A 17478-nucleotide genomic window follows, 5' to 3' on the forward strand; every position below is an offset into this window, starting at 1 on the left:
ATTGGGTATCTTCTCTCTACACGTGCAGCAATAATGATTGCCATGGTTATAGCTCTCCTGATCTATTACGCCTGTGTGAGACTGCTTTCTTCTTGGACTCAAATCCCTGAAGAAAGCAATGTTCCATCACCCTTTTACTTAATCAATATTTCAATCGCCTTCTTATTATTATAACAAAGAAAATGTGTATAGCGCTTTTCTCAGTAGGCTACTCAAAGACACTACAATCCACAGAGAGTACACGAATAGATAGATAAGATAAGAACAGAACACTAATAAAAAGCACAATCAGGTGGCCTGGGGTGGTCCAGTGGTCTGGCACCACGGTCTACAGTGCACACACATGCCCATGTCGGCATGGGTTCGAATCCGGCCCATGCCCTGCTGACATACCCTCTCTCCTTACTTTCCTGTCTGTCTTCACTGTATCTGTCTAATAAAATGTACAAATATGAGTGGGACTGCCCCACTCCGAAAAAATAACCTTTAAAATAAATAAATAAATAGCACAATCAGCAAAAACAACAATTATAGATTAAAAGCTAGTTTAAAAAGAGGGATTTTGAGGGATCGTTTGAAGGAGGATAGCATGCTGGGTTCTTTTATGTGGTTTGGGAGAGTGTGGGCACTGGGCTGCAGTGGAGAAAGCCCTTTCAATCTTGTCAATGCCATTTGTCATTTATATATTAACTGTATTTTCTGGTGAAACGCTGGAGACATGCTAGGATCTGTGTATCTCAAACGCCCCCCGAGGAGTCTGTGATTGGGATGCTATTGAAGCATGTGTGAATTGGCTAGGCTAATGCTCATGAGAGCGAGCCACAGTATTCCCAGTCAGGCAGTAGATGTCATTGCTGGCTGCAGTTGTGTTCTCCAGGGGAGGCTGGTGGAGGCAGAAACTGGAGGAGGGGCTCATGCTAATGCCAGGGACAGAGTTGGATACTATTCCTAGTTCCATTCGTTACAACGAGCCCGTCCTCCGATTTCTACCTCCACCAGCCTCCCCTGGTGTTCTCCCTCGGCGATGCGCCGGGCAGAGCATGCATGAGTGTCCCTGGTGGCTGGGGATTGAGTGTATGGGTTGTGACAGCGTTCGTCTGACGTCACCATGTTCGCCTCGTGGCGCCTCATAAGACTCTGTGTTTTTTCTCCCTCTCTCTTCCCTCTCTCTCCCTCCCTCTCTTCCCTCTATGGATGGATGGACTGCACTTATATAGCGCCTTATTCCGATGGCGGCAAGCTACGATGCAAGGCGCCGGCCCGCTCATTGGGAGCAATTTGGGGTTCAGTGTCTTGCCCATGGACACTGTCGCCAGCCGGGGATTGAACCGCAGAACCGCCGACCTTGCGATCATTAGACGCCGGCTCTACCTCCTGAGCCACAGCCGCCCCTTCCCTCTCCCTCTCTTCCCTCTCTTCCCCCTCTCCCTCATCTAGAGCTGGCATCTAATGATCGCAAGGTCAGCGGTCCGATCCCTGGCTCCTCCTGTCCATGTGTCGAGGGCAAGACACTGAACCCCAAATTGCCCTTGATGAGCCGGCCGGCACCTTGCATGGTAGCTTGCTGCCATTGGTGTGTGAATGTGTGTGTGAATGGGTGAATGAAAGGCCATTGTAAAGTGCTAACCTAAAGTAAAGTACCTACCTACGGGGGGGTTTGGTAGTTATGGGCTCCACTGCTTATGTTATTGTATTTTATGTCGTTAAACTTCAGGCAGGGAGCTCTACAGAAACGAGCCATTCAATTGCCATTGAAACTTAAATGTATGACCGTCTTCATTAAACACGATTAAACTGTCGTCAGTGTCCTGACAGGGCGGCGTTGTCTCGGTGACCAGAGCAGCCATGGACCTGGATGTCATCAACATGTTGGTCCTGGCAGGAGGGACTCTGGCCCTCCCCATCCTGGCCTTCATTGCTTCCTTCCTCCTGTGGCCGGCGGCCATCATCCATGTTTACAACTGGTAAGAACAGCAGCTCTTTCACCTAGACTACTCCACCCTCTCCTCTTTCACCTAGACTACTCCACCCTCTCCTCTTTCTCCTAGACTTCTCCACCCTCTCCTCTTTCACCTAGACTACTCCACCCTCTCCTCTTTCACCTAGACTACTCCACCCTCTCCTCTTCTCTCTGTTTTTTCTTTTTTTAATTCTGAGTGGGGCAGTCCCACTCACATTTTTCCTTTTATTGGACAGATATAGTGAAGACAGACAGGAAAATAAGGGAGAGAGGGCATGTCAGCAGGGCATGGGCCAGATTCGAACCCATGCCGATATGGGCATATGTGTGCACTGTAGACCACAGTGCTAGACCACTGGACCACCCCAGGCCACCCTCTCTCTTCTCTTCTCTCCTGTCCTGTCCTCTCCTCTCCTCTGACGTGGTGGCGTGTGCAGCGGACCCAGGTGCGGTCGCTGGACGAAGGAATGACAGCAGGCGGCAGCGGTCGACACAACCAAGGAGACTTTACTAGGACAGGAACTATAACAAAAAGCCACAGGGAGAAACCCTCTTCCTGTGCTAACACAAAACAGAAGCCCCACAGGGAGAACAGCTGCTGAAAACCGGTGCAATTCTGTAGGTCGGACAAACAGGTGAGAGACGTCCTGTACAAGGGCCTACCCGAACCACCGGCTGGAGCAACTCCCAACTCCCTGTGCAAGGCAGGAAAATCACACAGCAGGAACACACACTGACACTGAACTGACAAAGAGATCACCCAGCAGGGAGCGTTGGGAAGTGAGGACATAAATACACATGTGCCAACATACACAAGTGACACACATTCGTCCAAAACGAGGGGAACAGGGAGTGTAGGAATGTCCCAGGGCCACAAGGGGCCGCCAGAGGGAGGCACCAAGGAGCCGCAGAGGAAATGGCGATTCCAACCGTATCACTCCCCTCTCTTCCTCTCCTCCTCTGTCCTCTCCTCTCCTTTCTTCTGCCTTGTGACTTCCCTATAGATCAATGCTGTAAAAGCAGATAGTGAATGTTGTCGGTCAACGTCTGGTAAAATAAGGGTTGAAAAGAAGAAGAAGAAGAAGAAGACTGATGGAGAACAATGTTGACATGGTCCACTAGTTCCTGTATACTCAACATTATCTATGTCATTGTCTGACTTAGCTCTGACACTGTCACTCCCTTTTGACATCCCCTTTTATTGTCTTACTTAAGTAGGACAAAGGCCGTGAACAAGAGACCAGCAGCATTACCTTACGCAACATAAATTCTGTACTACGATTACGTTGCGCAATCTGACCACTGTACTATGACTCAGCAGAGCAGGGTAGGGACAGGGAATGTGCTACTGTGACATTTGTGTGTCACTCAGACCCTGACTCAAGGTCAAAGAAACGTAAATTAATAAACCATAGAAATAGAGTGAGTAGTGGCCTGGGGTGGTCCAGTGGTCTAGCACCACGGTCTACAGTGCACACATATTATGCCCATGTCGGCATGGGTTCGAATCCGGCCCATGCCCTGCTGACATGCCCTCTCTCCCTTCGTCTCCTTACTTTCCGATCTGTCTTCACTATGCCTGTCCAATAAAATGAAAAATATGAGTGGGACTGCCCCTAAAAATAACTTAAAAAAAGAAATAGAGTGAGTAGAACAGACATGCCCGGTCTCCTCTCCTCCCCGTCATCTCCTCTCCTCTCCTCTCCCTTGTGACTTCCGTAGGTCAGTGCTGTAAAAGCAGATAGTGAATGTTGTCAGTCAAAATATAAATAAATAAATACATTCTTCCTTCTTCTATGACTGCCAATGGCCCCAGGCCCGAGCATAGATTACTTTTTGGCATACCGGCGGCCATCTTTGGGTGTACCATCTGGAGGTTTTAGCTCACAGCTTTATAACAACCATCCAACTCAACTGACATTGCAATGTTTGAGGCACGATAGCTGTTCTGCTCATTCTATTTCTATGTAAGAATCTTCATATTCAGTGTCCGGGGCATCATATGTACCGGTATCTAAATGAGGTGTTCCAGATGAGTTGATGGTGAAATGTTTGTCTGTTTGTTTGTTGTGCCACTGTGAAGCCAAAGGCACATGTACACATTGTGTGGATAACATCTATTATACTCTTCTCTTCTCTACTGTACTCTACTCTACTCTACTCTACTCTGCTCTGCTCTACTCTACTCTACTCTACTCTGCTCTGCTCTGCTCTACTCTGCTCTGCTCTACTCTACTCTACTCTACTCTACTCTACTCTACTCTGCTCTACTCTACTCTACTCTACTCTACTCTACTCTACTCTACTCTACTCTACTCTACTCTACTCTACTCTACTCTACTCTACTCTACTCTACCCTACTCTACTCTACTGTCCTCTCCTACCTATCAGGTACTGGCGTAGGCGTCTGGGTTTGAAGGTGGACCACGTGGACAGTGGAGGATATCGCTTCTGCTTCTCCCACCGAGGGAAGCCGTCTGCCAGGCCCTCCATCCTCATGCTGCACGGCTTCTCTGCGGGGAAGGACATGTGGCTGTCTGTGATCAAGGTACGCGGCTAACGCTAGCCCCTTCATAGCCACATCCTGATTGTTTCATTTCAAATCCATTGTGGTGGTGTACATAGCCAAAATGATGAAAGTTGTGTCTATGTCCAAATATTTCTGTACCTAACTGTACATCACTATATAGCACCATATCACAAAAGCAGCAATTAGAGTCTAGGAGGAAGGGTAGGTCAGCTTATTAAGATCTGTGTAAGGCTTTAAAAGCCTCATTCAATCAGCCTTATTTAAGCAGAGAGAAATCAAGCAAATCAGCAGAGACTCAGTGAAAGTGGTAGTGCTTTACCGTGTGTGTGTGTGTGTGTGTGTGTGTGTGTGTGTCCTTGTCCTTGTCTTTGTCCTTGTAGTACCTGCCGAAGCATGTGCACCTGGTGTGTGTCGACATGCCCGGACACGGAGGCACCTCGCGCACCAACGTAGAGGACTACTCCATCGAAGGACAGGTCAAACGCATACATCAGGTGGGCTGAGCACTGCATTTACATCACATTTAAGTCTTTTAGCCAAAGCGACTTAGAATACGTACATTTGTCTAAGTGAGTGAATCAACTATACGTCAGTTATCGTATGTAAAACCTCTGGTAAGAATAAGTGCCATCGGCAGTCACAGTGCTAGAGAAAGGAAGAACAAGTTCTTAGGGTTTTTTCGCAAAAGTTCAGGTATATGTGTATATATATGGTAATGTACAATGGGGTGTTAGGGGGTGGAGAGGTCATGAGAGGCCACACTACTGGACACTGTGAATACTCCACAGCTAAGGATTTTTTCAGTCACACATCTCAATCCAATACCTTTTCACTCATGCAGGCACGCGGGAAGGTATTTTGACTGGGGGTGCTGAGGTGCTGTCTATATACGCTACAGGGAAAAAATTTGCCAGGGAAAAAATTATAACGATTTCTCTCCCTCCCTCCCTCTCGCTGATTGCTCGTTCGCTCACACGCACACAGTGGCATAACGACGGGCCCCAATGCACGGGCAATAATAGTTAAGCACGCACGCACCCACACACTACAACGACGTAACGTTAAATATTTTACCAACAATGTGTTGGAATTTACAGTAATTTCCACTCAGCTCACAGTGTCCCACAATGTCCACAAACATGATGTTGACCATTATTACAGACAGCACTCCATGTCGATTGTTATTGCCTCTTAACGGAAGCCCTTCGCTGCCGAAGAATCGGATGGATCTGAATATCAGTTCTAATACGTTTCTGGCCGTCTGTTGCTCTTTCTCAACAACGTCCGACAGTAGAGCATTAATGGGAGTGTTGTTAAGCGAAGCAAGCAACTGCATCAGCATCTTCTTCCAACTCCACTTCAATTGTTCTGGCTGATTTAGCATTTTTGCTAAAGAACTCAGAGATTCCCTAGCAAGATATGACCATGTGATCACTAACATTAAAACTAACACATTTTTACATTTATTACAAAAAACACATTTATTTTTATTCCCAAAAGCAACAATAGTTATTATATTGTTTTAACTTATTGTTTGAATAATATTTTTATTTTTTAAATTCAGGCAGGTGGAGCTCCTTCTGCCTGCCGCTAGGGGGTGCTGCAGCACCCTCAGCACCCCCCTTCCCGCGTCCCTGCACTCATGTTACTATAGATATAGTATAGCACCAACCTTACCATGTCAATTTCCTGTACGGTATGTGCAAATATTCATGGCCAAATAAAATAAAATAATAATTCTGATTCTAAAATAATTCTGATTCTGATTCTGATATAAAATATATGAATCTTAATTGGGCCTTGGTTGGAGTAACACACTGGAGCTCTATAGGATTTAGTTCCTATTAACCCAGCAGTGTTGATCTAATGATTTAACCTGATAATGAGCAGTCCCAAAGGCCTTTGAGCCAACTCGTTAACATGAGGGAGAGGACATAGGAATCCTTTGTTTTGATTTTGATTATGGATCCCCATTAGCTGGTGCCATAGCAACCAGCTAGTCTTCCTGGGGTCCACACAGAGCAATAATAGAGCCACATAGAGCAACAATGGCTTAGAGCATTGTTCAGCAACATTTGTATAAAAATGATCAATGCATGTCACAGAAGTAGTACCATCACTGCCTAAACTTATTATTGTGGGAAGAGCAACAGTTAGAGACAGATGACATGCATTTAATATAGAGAGCAACTTATTCTTGTTTTTGTACATGACTGTACCAACCAGTCTACATTCATGCCGGCACTAGGAGGCCTGTAGAAACGACATACTAAAATTGGTTTTAAATGAGGCAGATGGACTTAAAGACTTACCTTAAATGAGGTAAACAGACTGCTTCAATGTTCTCCCTCATCAGATCGTGGCGTATCTTGACAGGTATATGATTTTGAACATAAATAGCCACTCCACCTCCAAACCCATTTCTGTCTTTTCTAAAAAATTGAAAACCTGTCAATAGCTACAGCTGAATCAGAAAAGGAACCATCAAGGTGTGTCTCAGAAATAGCAAAGATGTTAATACAGTTAGCGCTGACACTGAACCATTAAGATCCCTATTCATATCCCCCTCCCCCCCAGGTTAAGAGTCTGGGTGTCGTCCTCGACTGCACCCTTTCATTCCACTCCCACGTCAACAACACCATCCGGTCCGCTTACTTCCACCTTCGTAACATCAACCGCCTCCACCCTTCACTCACTCCCAACAGCGCCGCAATCCTGGTCCACTCCCTCGTCACTTCCCGTCTAGATTATTGTAACTCCCTTCTCTTTGGTCTCCCCCACAAACTGCTCCACAAGCTCCAACTGGTCCAGAACGCTGCTGCCCGTATTATCACCAGAACCCCTGTCATCAGTCACATCACCCCCACTCTACACCAACTCCACTGGCTCCCCATCAAACACTGCATCGATTACAAAATCCTTCTCCATACTTTCAAGGCCATCCATAACCCCGCCCCTCCATACCTGTCCGACCTCCTCCACATCAACATTCCCACCCGGTCCCTCAGGTCTGCCTCCTCCATCAACCTGACCGTCCTCCCAGCCCGTCTGTCCACCATGGGGTTTAGAGCCTTCAGCCGCTCCGCCCCTCGCCTCTGGAACTCCCTCCCCCCCGACATCAGGAACATTGATTCAATCTCCTCATTCAAAACTCACCTCAAAAATCACTTGTTTACGCAGCATTTTGCAACTGTTTTTAAATTTGACCTTGAGTGCCTTGAAAGGCGCCTTATAAAATAAATGTATTATTATTATTATTATTATATGTCTAGTGTCCTCATTATTAAGGGGCTGTCGTGTGATGTCTAGTCCTATGAAGTCTGGCTCATTCAACTGGGACCTCTACCTTGTTAAAGAGGAAGATGGTTTTAGGGAATTCAGATCCAAACTGTCATAATGAGTGTGTCTCTGTGGTTCAAGTATTTCCTCATTTAATGGACAGATGAGAACTACAACCATTGGTTTCTCTCTGTTACCACATGCCCATCAACTGAGACATTCATGCGATAAATAACGATTGCTCGGTTGGACAGTTTGTTTATTAGGTGCTAGACCACTGGGCCACTGTTGGACCTAATGTTAACACATTAGGCACAATATGTTGCACTACTATTGCAGTACGACTGTTCCCGCTGTAGTACAACTACCATCACTTATCACTTTATTACCATATTCTACTTTTTTTTATGATTTACCTTACTTATTTTACTTCTACTTTCTATTATTGTTGATTTTCTATCCTGCCGCAATGCCAATGTTGAAGAACCTGAGCCTAAGAATTTTACTCTTGTGTACCTGTACATTGAATGTAATAAAAGCAATTCTGATTGTGATTCTAACATGTCTCCCCACCTCTCTGTGTGAAGTTTGTCAAAGCGATCCGTCTGAGCAGGAGGCCGTTCCACCTGGTCGGTACGTCCATGGGGGGCAACGTGGCGGGGGTGTACGCTGCCCGCTACCCAGAACACCTCTGCAGCGCCTCACTCATCTGTCCCGCGGGTACGTACTGTATGTCACAGGGGAGGCTGGCGGAGGTAGAAATCAGAGCACGAGCTTATTGAAATACATGGAATGGAATGAGCCGTGATTCCGTTCCATGCATTAAAATGAGCCCGTCCTCTGATTTCTACCCCCACCAACCTCTCCTGGTGTGTCTTCGCTATACTTTGAGTATAGTGAGGAAGTGAATTCATGTGACAGTCAAAACTTCCTTTATGATAACAACAAGATACTGTGATAGATGATGGCTCAATTGTGTATCGACCAGAATGAAGAATGTTTTCAGACTCAGTTGACTCTCGACTCTCCTCATTCTGCTCCATGCATTTCAATGGGCACATTGTATTACTGTCGTTATTGTTACAATCATTACTGCTGCTACTTACACTACACCCTTACGCATTACCACTGTCACTGTTTTATTATGACTATATTACATTTTTGATTCGTTGATTGTCGTTGACTGCTGTTGATCGAGGACCAGGATCCCAAAGCATTTCACTATATAAATGACGGCTGTGTGCGATGTACGTGACCAATACATTGCTTTTATTTTTTTATTTTTTCTGAGTGGGGCAGTCCCACTCATATTTTTCATTTTTATTGATAGATACAGTGGAGAATTAGACAGGAAGGATGGGTGAGAGAGAGAGGAGGGATGACATGCAGGATATGTCCCCGGCCGGATTCGAACCGGATTCGAACCCGCTACGCCACCTAAGCGCCCCGACCAATACATTTTTGATTCGATCTGGTTCCTCTCTGGCGGTCTCCCCAGGTCTTCAGTACCCTAACGAGAGTCCGTTCGTGAAGCGTCTGCGGGACCTGGAGCAGAGCCAGGACATCCAGGGGATCCCGCTCATCCCGTCCACCCCAGAGGAGATGGAGGAGATGCTGAAGCTCTGCTCCTTCGTCCGCTTCAAGATCCCCCAACAGGTACCTACCGTCTGGGCCAAACATTAACTGACGCCCAAATGAGGGTAGATTCTGATAAATCTGTAAATCTTACCAGCCACGTTGGCGGGTAGACAACAAAGGTTTGTGAATACTATGCTTCCATTTAAAAAAAAAAAAAAACTAAACTGGTGCGATCTGCAATTATTGTCACCGTTGATTAAACATTTGTAACAACACTCCGCCTCCTCCAGATATGCATGTTATAACATAACATATACTGTACATACATACTGTGTCAGGGGAGGCTGGTGGAGGTAGAGGTCAGAGGACTGGCTCGTTAATGCACAATGCGTAATGCATTCTCTGATTTCTTCCTCCACCAGTCTCCCCAGACACAGTGCATCTCCATCTGGCTGTTTTGTATAGTAAGAAGTCATCCATTGTTTCCAGTGACATGAAACAGATGTCTGTTGTTTCCTCTTCCTGTCTGGTGACAGATCCTGCAGGGGTTGGTGGATGTTCGTGTCCCACACAACGACTTCTACCGGGAAGGTCAGTGGTCGGATGTCTGATACTAAATATCACACCAAACCATGAATGATCTGTATGGCGATACAGTATAGTAGATCTATCTGCACAGAATTCATGTCCAAATACTGTAGCAGCTGGCCCATCTTACATTTTAATCACGAGTTGATTTATCTCACGGTCAGGTTGTTTTATTTCAAGGTCAGGTCTCCCTTGTGAAAGAGGTCTTCACTGTATCCTGTACAAACTCACTCTGTGACATCCTCCAAAACATCATAATATATACACAAAATAGCCTCAATGGGACTTTCCTGGATGAATACATCTTAAATAGAAATTAAATATTTGTGTTGAAATATAATATTCAATATCTGTTCATGGAAGTGAATATGGCTTCTTCCCATTATCTCCTTGCAGTGTTCATGGAGATCGTGGGAGAGAAGTCTCGCCACTCCTTACATGAGAATATGCATCTGATCACGGCGCCATTGCAGGTCATCTGGGGGAAGCAAGATCAGGTAGGATCCAATAATAGACACCTGTTTCAATATGAAAATATATATGAACTTTATTTTAGTTACACATTTGCAATATTATAGTCTTTACAGGGCAGAATTCATACGTAAGGTCCCTGTGCATACCCTCAGATTTCCCATTGACCATCAATTGATGGTTAACACTGAGTTACACTACATTGATATGAAGTTCGGACTCATCCCAAACTACTGAAGTAAAGCCACTCTCCACCCCCTCTCCTCCTCCTCCACCTTCCCCCCCTCCTCCACCTTCCCCTCCCCCCTCTCCTCCTCCTCCACCTCCCCCTGCTCCTCCACCTTCCCTTCCCCCCTCTCCTCCTCCTCCACCTCCCCCCCCTCCTCCACATTCCCTTCCCCCCTCTCCTCCACCCTCATCCTCCACCCCCTCTCCTCCTCCTCCACCTTCCCCCCCTTCTCCACCTTCCCCTCCCCCCTCTCCTCCACCCTCATCCTCCACCCCCCCTCCCCTCAGGTGGTAGATGTCTCTGGTGCCACAGTGTTGGCAGAAGCCCTTCCTGGTTGCCAGGTGGATCTCCTGGACAGCTGTGGTCACTCTGTGATCATGGAGAGACCTCGTAAGACGGCCCAGCTGATGATGGACTTCCTGCTCCGCCACCAGAACACAGGAAGTGGCAGCAACAGCAGCAGCAGTAGCAAGAAGCTCTCCTGAGACGGGAGATCATGACACACTTTTTAACTGGTCGATTTTCACGCCATGTAAATAATCTAGGAATAGTATTTTTGTAATTGAGTTGACACTCAGGGATTTGCCACTATTCTGTCCTCCCATCTATTGTGCTTACTTAGTCATGCTTTTGTACATGGCGAAGGTTATGTTATATGCAGTGATACAGTAGTATTGTGGCAGTTGAAATAAGGACACTCGTTTGAAACCTGTGCATATTCCCTGTTGTATTTCCTTGTGTTACTTTGAGAATCTTGTTCAATCTTCTTTTCATCATACCTCATCAGCAAAGTGTCACTGTACTGTAAGAATTATTATATGATGTATAATTATATTATTATAATTACCTACTTTATGAATCTATGAGAGCTTATTTTAGATAATACAACATAGTTATGTTAACGAACATATTGCATGCATTTGACATGTCTTCCTACCTGGGTGCATAGTGTGTTTACAACAAAGTTAGACGGTTTGCTTTATTTTATTTACTTACTCAATCATATAACATTTAGATTTCAAACATAGATATGTGTTGGTTATCCTTTGTCTGAGTCCTATGTAAAAACAACTGGATTTGGGTGATTTATTTATATTTGCCTGAGATTCTCATGTTGATAAAGGGTCAGAAAAAAGATCGAGTCGTAATAAAAAAGAAACAAAATAAATAAAAAATCTAAATTAAGGTAGTGCTGGGGACACATAGGAAGGGTAGGGGGAGAGGGTTAATAGGTGAAGGCAAGCTTGAAGAGGTGGGTTTTGAGGGCCTTTGAGTGTCAAAGACGGTGCTGTGGTCGAGGAGGATGGGAATGGTGAGATGGCCAACTCTGAGGAACAGTTGGGTAATTGATATAACAGTGATACATACTATGGCCACCTAGTCATCCCCTGCTTTCAACTGACTCATCAGATTCATCCCCTCTTCTCCCCTGCCACTCAGGTCTTGGCTGAAAAAGAGAACATTGTCAGTCAACCTACCTGGTTTACAAGTGCACCAGAGTGAACATGTATAACTTAATAACACTAAACAGATAGTATAGTATAGACATGTCTGAACTAAAAGACTGGATATTCTGGTCAATTACACCTGATATTTTATAGTTAATGCAAGCATGATTGTGAAAAATTAAATTACAAATTGAAATGTATGCCAGATGTGTTCTTAACTCATCTGGCCTGTAGGTGGCGACACTGTTTTGTCGGGAGAGTTTTTCATATGAATCTGTCAAAAAGAATCTGTTTACAAAGTGCGTCCCGGGCATGCGCAGTGGCAGGACACGCACGTTGGGTCGTTGATAACATAAGCAGTTTCTGTCTGTATTTCTGAGTTAAATGTGGATCCATACACAACAATAAGTTGGTGCTCTCTTAGGTGAGTATATCGAATACGGTCAAGCACTTCGTGTAACATCTAGGCTACGGTTTATGCACTGGTCACAACAACGAGGCCCATTTAAACCAATGCCAAGCTAGCTAAGCTAAGCTCATTTTGGCTGTAGCGTTCTAATTAATAATAATAATATTGAGACGCTGTATTATTGTTTGTTAGATTGTTATTTCTGCCTCTCAGAAATGGAAGAAAGCAGTGACCTTGAACCATAAGTCGTGAACTTCTTTCACCTACTTTTAAGTGTTGACCTACACATGCACTATGAACTATTTACCACCAACAGAACAAACAAGAAGGGAGGAGGAGTTGCCTTGTATGTAAATAATGACTTTGACTGTAACATAGTAAAACATATGTCAATAACAATATAAAACATTATGGATTGTGTCTCTGTCGAAATAAATATGGAGAAATCTAAGAGCATACTAATAAGCTGTGTATATAGAACTCCAGGATCCTGTCTTGACACATTCAAAGATATGATGGTTGATATGTATGATAAACTGAATGACAGAAAGATGGTCTTTGTATGTGGGGACTTAAATATAGATTTGTTGAACACATTGCCTGATGGGATCACAAAGTGCTGCAATAGTGTTAACCACACGGCTGGTTGTTGTTGTTGTGCTTGTAGCCTTGTAGAATGCGGCGCGCTGACAAGACGGAGGGACCAGCGACTTTCGAGCGAGTTGTGTCCAAAAACGCATCTCTGTACCACTATCTGAAGATCTCCCTGTAAGTGTCACTGTCATTGGTCACTGTCATTTTCTGCATTTGATGCATGCAGGTTCTTGTTTCTTTCTCTGTCGACCTTCGTGTAATGTGCCACGTTTAATTGCTAGATGGTAATGACTTGTGACTGCAGGCACCAACTAACTAAGTCCTACTCTTTATCTGTGCGTTCTTAAAACCTCTTGGTTGTAAGTTTGAGTTATTCAGGACACCAGGGTTATCTAACTCTGATCTTGTGAGCTATTGGGTTTGCAGCCTTTGTTCCAGCCCTGCACTAACAGCAGGTTCCGCTGAATGCCCTATTTGACACATTTCTACCTAAAAACCAGGCCCACTAAACTGCTTTTAACATTAGACATATGATGATCAGATGCAAAATCAGGATGCCAGTGGATGGGTAAAACCTTGCAGTTTTGTGTGGATATAGGCTACTCAGATCTTAGTGCAGAATCACATACTACACATGAAAAGAAGATTCAATATTTAGCTTATAACATTAGAAATATGAACAGATGCTGAATCAGGATGCCATTCGATGGAACCATATATACTGAAAAATATTTGCACTAACTGTAATATAAGAAGCTTTGGATAAAAGTGTCAGCTAAATGGCATATAAATGAAAGCAGAATTTGAGACTAATTATGGGCCCGTCCATATTAAGAGGTTTAATCAACATTCAAAGCTTGCAGCCAGTGGTTGGCTAGCACTGGAGTTAAACCCAATCACAGTTATGTTTTTTTAAACCGATCTACCCTCAGAGTCCTGGAGAATGAAAACGCCCAAGTCAGTGCAGTCCAACTGAAGCATCACATCACAACTGGCCTTAAGGACCTGTATGGAGAGGTAACGTAAAAGCATCTCTGCTTTATTGGGATAAAGACAGTAGAGATTGACAGGAAGAATGGGTGAGAGAGGAGGGATCAGATGCAGGATATGTCGATGGCCAGAATCGAACCAGGGACCTTGTGATGATACAGTATGCGCCTTAGTGTGCTACGCTACACTCCCTAGTCCCTTATTTTACCTCAACAGGCGGGAGAAGGGATCACACCAGGGGAGGCATATATCCCAGGGCAGGCTCATTGTAATCCTTGGAACAGAATGCATTCCTCAATTTTTTATATTATTATTATTATTATGTTTGTTTGTTTTTTTTAAAGTTATTTTTTCTGAGTGGGGCAGTCCCACTCATATTTTTCATTTTTATTGACAAATACAGTAGAGATTTTAGACAGGAAGGATGGGTGAGAGAGAGAGGAGGGATTACATGCAGGATATGTCCACTGCGGTTACATGGTCAACGCTTAACCCGCTACGCCACCTAAGCGCCCCATTATTATGTTTTTTTAAGATAATATTTTGGAGTGGGGGCCACTCCCACTCTAGTGTTTTTCCAGTTTTTAGAGATGGGAGAGAAAGTCAGCAATGTAATGAACTGATCTTCTAAATCTTGATTAGCTGAATGAAGTGTGTCACTGCTGAGCTGGGGCAGAAGCTTGCAGCTCTCCAGGACCAGGAGGGAGGGAGGGAGGGGATGCTTATGAGCAGTTTGCATGATGGAGAGCTCCACCTAGAGAAGTTGAAAGTATAGAATGGACATGGCTCTCCATTCCAACTGCTTGAAACTTGGCATATATGGAGGGAGGATGTTTGTTTGTTCGAGATCAGTTGCTGTGATTGGAGGGGAATCTAGTGCAGGTAAAAAAATGACCACATTGGATGACATTGTTGTTATCACACTGACTTCTGTCCTGGTCCATGGTCATAGATTGGAGGTGCGTTTCCCTTTGACCTGTTGAAGTTTGATGAGAAGCATATGACAGGCATACTCCGGGTTTATAGCAGGTATGTATGTAGTATGTACTGTTTAGTTTCAAGCACGTTTTCATTCCCTTATGAAGATTTGAGTCTTCTGGCCGTTCCGGAGTCTAGACTGAAAACAGAAGGTGACCGTGCCTTTGTCATCAGGGCCCCTAGTCTCTGGAACGACCTGCCTGAGGAGGTCATGTTGTCATTTATTGTCATTCTTTCCTTGTCTCTCCTTCAGCGGCCTGGTGAAGCTGTGGAGTGCCATCACCCTGTTGGGGTCCTATGAGAATGAACCCTGCGCTTTGAGGGTCACTCAGGTGAACTTCACATTCAATCTTTGCTGAAAAAATTACCCCATAGGTTAAGTAAATTCTGGCTGTATGTTTTTTGTATTAAAAAAGCAAAATGTTTATTCGTTTGTAGATGGCAACAATGAGTTAGAACCAATGATTCCATGATAAAACCATGGCCAAGCATGACTCAACATAAACAATCAAACCATAAGTCTGTCTGCATACTGTAACCAAAGAGAATGGATGTTGTATACAAAACAGGTGCATATTAAAGCACATTTAATTAAATAAAATGTCCCTTCCATCTTAGGTCTCTCCTTTCCTGTTAGCTCTGGCTGGGAACAGCCGAGAGTGGGACCCCAGGCAGGTCTGAGCACGACTGGGACCTGTGGAGAGGAAACCAGCACACGACCGCTCAGCAAAACAACTGAAAATGACCTTTATTTTGAGAAATGTATTTAGTAAACAGATATACTGTGCTTTCAACTCCACCGTATCCAGGGCGACGAGAAGCCCCCTGCTGTTCTCGATTGAACATCGCCGTCTTCTCCACGTCGGCGAGCGGGCGTCCCTGACCAAAGCCTTCAGCGCCAGCGACGTCGCTGTGTTCGCGGAGCTGACGGGAGACACCAACCCCTTACATCTGGACGCCGACTACGCCAAGACGACCTCTTTTGAGTTCCCCATCGTCCACGGCGTCCTCATAAACGGACTGATCTCGGCCGTGCTGGGGACGAAGATGCCAGGACGCGGCTGCATATTCCTCTATCAGGAGATCCGTTTCCCCGCACCTCTGTACATCGGAGAGGAGGTGGTGGCAGAGGCGGTGGTGAAGAAGATCAAGATGTCGTTTGCCTTCATTGCTGTTACCTGCTCTGCTAAAGACAAGGTGGTTATGGAGGGAGAAGTTATGGTTTTGATGCCCGAGGATCAACAAGGAGCCTAAGAAGTGGATAGTAACAGTTATAGAAAATACTAGAATTGTAATGGCACTTTCTTTTACTTTTTGTATTTTTAAATGTATATAATTCCCCCAAAACACAAAAGAGCAGAAATGCCTCCATTTGTGCACGGCATGTGCCTCCACCTTCCAAAGTGTTTGTTTCTGCCATATGAGTGAGACAGGTTTTCTCTCTCTATTGTGTAAAACAGATTAACTAATAGTTAATTAAGATTAATGTAGAGAAGCTTCCGGATGCCGATTCACTGTTGAGGTAGGCTTCCGATTTTCTGTGTAACGAATACATTCACAGATGTGAACAAATTGAATATAAAAATAAATTGCCTTGTGATCTGACCGTCAGCCGACCCTGGGGTAAAGCTTCTGCTTTATCTGCTGGTAGACATGTCCCCGTGAAACAGAACATAATGTACAATAACAACATCTTCAGTACTTTTCCACCCTACTAAACCTTTGTTGAATGTACAATTTATTTATCTCTGTGTTGTGTTCTTTTAATACAAATAAGACATGACATCATAATATCACATCGCCCATAATCAGCTACTGATAAAAGGGACCCTACACAACCTTCACTCTGTAAAGAAACATGAGCAATTCTGTTATATTGTTACATTGTTAGTAGGAAAAGCTTATATGTTGTATTAAATGTATTACATTTAAAAGCCGAAATGTACTGTTCCTGTTTACAGAAGTACATCAGGAAAACTAAAATAATGGCAAATTGCAAATTAAACCTTCATTGATTTAATGTACAGTACATGCTGATAAAACGTGTCTGTTGCACGTGTCACTGTCCACAGTAAGCGGGAGGAAGAGTAGGCTTATTAACTGCAAAAACTGTAAAAGCCTTTTATTAGCAACTATGCAACAAAAAACATGCTAGACCACAAACAGGAAAAACACTGGAAGATTGTGATTGTTGATCATCAGATTATTAATGCTATATTCATACTTTCAATTAATAATAGGATATATTGTGTGGTGACTGTTTCCTCCTTAGTCACCGCGACTGTTGAACTGTAAACTTTAGTTGACTCGTGATACCAACACCGACGACTTCTGTAGTTGCAATCATTTGTTTACTTTAATATAAAAACATGATACACTAAAACAGTTTCGCGTGTGGCAACACGGTCAAAGACTGTGTGCTCA

General features: G+C 44.3%; 2 protein-coding genes across 3 annotated transcripts in view; both read left to right on the forward strand.

The window, feature by feature from the left end:
* abhd6a (abhydrolase domain containing 6, acylglycerol lipase a) overlaps positions 1-11760 on the forward strand; it is a 12639-nt gene extending 879 nt beyond the window's left edge. Inside the window, exons 2-9 of the mRNA XM_080545643.1 lie at positions 1805-1964; positions 4352-4508; positions 4871-4984; positions 8357-8489; positions 9268-9425; positions 9884-9938; positions 10332-10432; positions 10923-11760. Of these exons, the coding sequence (XP_080401769.1) occupies positions 1846-1964; positions 4352-4508; positions 4871-4984; positions 8357-8489; positions 9268-9425; positions 9884-9938; positions 10332-10432; positions 10923-11120 (1035 nt within the window). The 5' untranslated portion in view covers positions 1805-1845 and the 3' untranslated portion in view covers positions 11121-11760. The remainder of the gene's footprint in view (positions 1-1804; positions 1965-4351; positions 4509-4870; positions 4985-8356; positions 8490-9267; positions 9426-9883; positions 9939-10331; positions 10433-10922) is intronic.
* Positions 11761-12388: 628 nt separating this feature from the next.
* Positions 12389-17268, forward strand: rpp14 (ribonuclease P/MRP 14 subunit). Of its 2 annotated transcripts, XM_080545658.1 has the most exons (6): positions 12389-12507; positions 13160-13260; positions 14019-14103; positions 15029-15105; positions 15308-15386; positions 15673-15883. In XM_080545658.1, exons 2-6 carry the CDS (start codon positions 13169-13171, stop codon positions 15733-15735), a joined length of 396 nt encoding a protein of 131 aa, XP_080401784.1. In that variant the 5' UTR covers positions 12389-12507; positions 13160-13168; the 3' UTR covers positions 15736-15883. The 2 variants fall into 2 exon arrangements, with proteins under 2 accessions (XP_080401784.1, XP_080401783.1); XM_080545657.1 differs by lacking the exons at positions 12389-12507; positions 13160-13260; positions 14019-14103; positions 15029-15105 and having other exon boundaries at positions 15309-15386; positions 15673-17268.
* The last annotated feature ends 210 nt before the right edge of the window (positions 17269-17478 follow it).

Source organism: Nansenia antarctica, assembly GCF_963989245.1.
Source record: "Nansenia antarctica genome assembly, chromosome: 15".
In the NCBI taxonomy this organism is placed as follows: Eukaryota; Metazoa; Chordata; class Actinopteri; order Argentiniformes; family Microstomatidae; genus Nansenia; species Nansenia antarctica.